This window comes from Salmo trutta, chromosome 16, assembly GCF_901001165.1.
Source record: "Salmo trutta chromosome 16, fSalTru1.1, whole genome shotgun sequence".
In the NCBI taxonomy this organism is placed as follows: Eukaryota; Metazoa; Chordata; class Actinopteri; order Salmoniformes; family Salmonidae; genus Salmo; species Salmo trutta.
The window spans coordinates 2,477,460-2,479,669 of record NC_042972.1 but is presented as its reverse complement, the minus strand read 5'-3'; the positions used below and the strand labels follow the sequence as shown (position 1 = coordinate 2,479,669).

The following is a 2,210-nucleotide window of genomic DNA, read 5'->3' as shown; positions in this document are numbered from 1 at the left end:
GACAAGGACATCCCGGGCCGGGCCAAACCCTCCCCTAACCCGGACGACGCTGGGCCAATTGTGTGACACCCCATAGGTCTCCCGGTCACGGCCGGCTGTGACACAGCCTGGGATCGAACCCGGGTCTGTAGTGACGCAGCTAGCAGCACTACTTGTGACCCACAGTGATAGGATGCAGGAACACCACACACACACACACACACACACACACACACACACACACACACACACACACAGAGACAGAGACACAAAGTGACAATAAGATTCTGCAACACTATTTATACACAAAATCAAAGCAGTATCAAAATGATCTAGAAGGTAGTTTTGGGGTGAAGCCCTCAGCATAGCATTCACACAGTACAAAGTCTGATGAAGAACATCAGTAAAAGACTGAGCAAAAAGGGATTCTTAACATTGTAGCAGCCAGGATAAAAACTACAACTGAAAAGACTACAAACCCCAGAGAACAGCACCGGGCTTAGATGGCCTCCGGCTGCATTCCATTATGAAACATGGCTGCCGTGTATCTGCCCTTAAACACTTGTACCCTGGGCGAATCAGCTCTACACAAGTGCATAGGGGGTAGAGGGAAGTGGTTTTAAGGATTTTGGATGAAAGCCAGCAAGCAGGGTAGAGGCCAAGTGAACTGTACTCAACTATTCACCCTGTACTGTGGGACAGTGGTTCATGAATGGGACGTGGCCGGGGGAGGTGACTACATAGACCTCTGAATGGGACGTGGCCGGGGGAGGGGACGTCATAGACCTCTGAATGGGACGTGGCCGGGGACGTGACTACATAGACCTCTGAATGGGACGTGGCCGGGGGAGGGGACGTCATAGGCCTCTGAATGGGACGTGGCCGGGGGAGGGGACTACATAGACCTCTGAATGGGACGTGGCCGGGGGAGGGGACGTCATAGACCTCTGAATGGGACGTGGCCGGGGGAGGTGACGTCATAGACCTCTGAATGGGACGTGGCCGGGGGAGGTGACGTCATAGACCTCTGAATGGGACGTGGCCGGGGGAGGCGACTACATAGACCTCTGAATGGGACGTGGCCGGTGACTACATAGACCTCTGAATGGGACGTGGCCGGGGGAGGGGACGTCATAGACCTCTGAATGGGACGTGGCCGGGGGAGGGGACGTCATAGACCTCTGAATGGGACGTGGCCGGGCGCACACGGCGGGTGTGTGTGTGTGTAAGTGTGTAGTTGTGTATTTACATTCCCACAAGTCATTTCAATAAACACACATGGTTTGTTTAACTCTCTCTAACTGATATAAGGCAGTCTGTTGGGACTCACACGTTCCCTTCCTCTCCTATCATAACCTCTTGGCTGGTTTTAAAAGGTGAACATAGCAGAGTGGTTAATTAGGTAAAAACATTGATTAAATCAAAATAAATGCTTTTTAAAAACATTAAAACTGGTCATGAAATATAAACTTCTATGCTTTAAGAAAATCCATGCATTCCCCAGTGAGTCGATAAACCTTATTGCTTCCGTTTCACAACGCCTGTATGAGTGTGTGTGTGTGTGTGTGTATGAGTGTGTGTGTGTGTGTATATATATGAGTGTGTGTGTGTTTGTGCGTATATCTGTGTGTGTGTGTGTGCGTATATCTGTGTGTGTGTGTGTGTACGTCTCATAGGGCAGGTGTCTGTGTGTCTGGGACTGTGTGATTGGTTGAGGACTGTATTTTCTTCCTCCTCTTCATCAGAAGGGGATTGGAGGACTCCTCCATGGTCTTGATTTTGACTTGCTCATAGTCCACTCTCATGGTCGCTAAGGCGCTATTCATCTCCTCCTGGGAGACACACAGACAGAAAGTTCATCAGACAACTTTCTGGAACAACATCTCACTGACGTCTCGGTAGGAAGACCATTTTTTATTAAATGTTTTGTTTTTTACCAAGAACACCAGTGGCCCCAAAAAGAGCCTCCCACTGGGTTTGGACCCCCCCCCCCCTCACTGGGTTTGGACCCCCCCCCCCTCACTGGGTTTGGACCCCCCAACTCACTGGGTTTGGACCCCCCCTTCACTGGGTTTGGACCCCCCCCCTCACTGGGTTTGGACCCCCCCCCCTCACTGGGTTTGGACCCCCCCCCCCTCACTGGGTTTGGACCCCCCAACTCACTGGGTTTGGACCCCCCCCCCATCACTGGGTTTGGACCCCCCCCCTCACTGGGTTTGGACCCCCCCCCC

At 52.0% G+C, this 2,210-nt stretch overlaps 1 protein-coding gene across 2 annotated transcripts in view; it reads right to left on the bottom strand.

The window, feature by feature from the left end:
• Positions 1–264: 264 nt before the first annotated feature.
• The window catches only part of LOC115149935 (MAP kinase-activated protein kinase 2), a gene marked incomplete in the record, with an annotated part of 38,403 nt that continues 36,457 nt past the window's right edge, over positions 265–2,210 (bottom strand). For both annotated transcript variants that reach the window (XM_029692741.1, XM_029692740.1), the window contains 1 exon segment: positions 265–1,811. In XM_029692741.1, the coding sequence (XP_029548601.1) occupies positions 1,650–1,811 (162 nt within the window).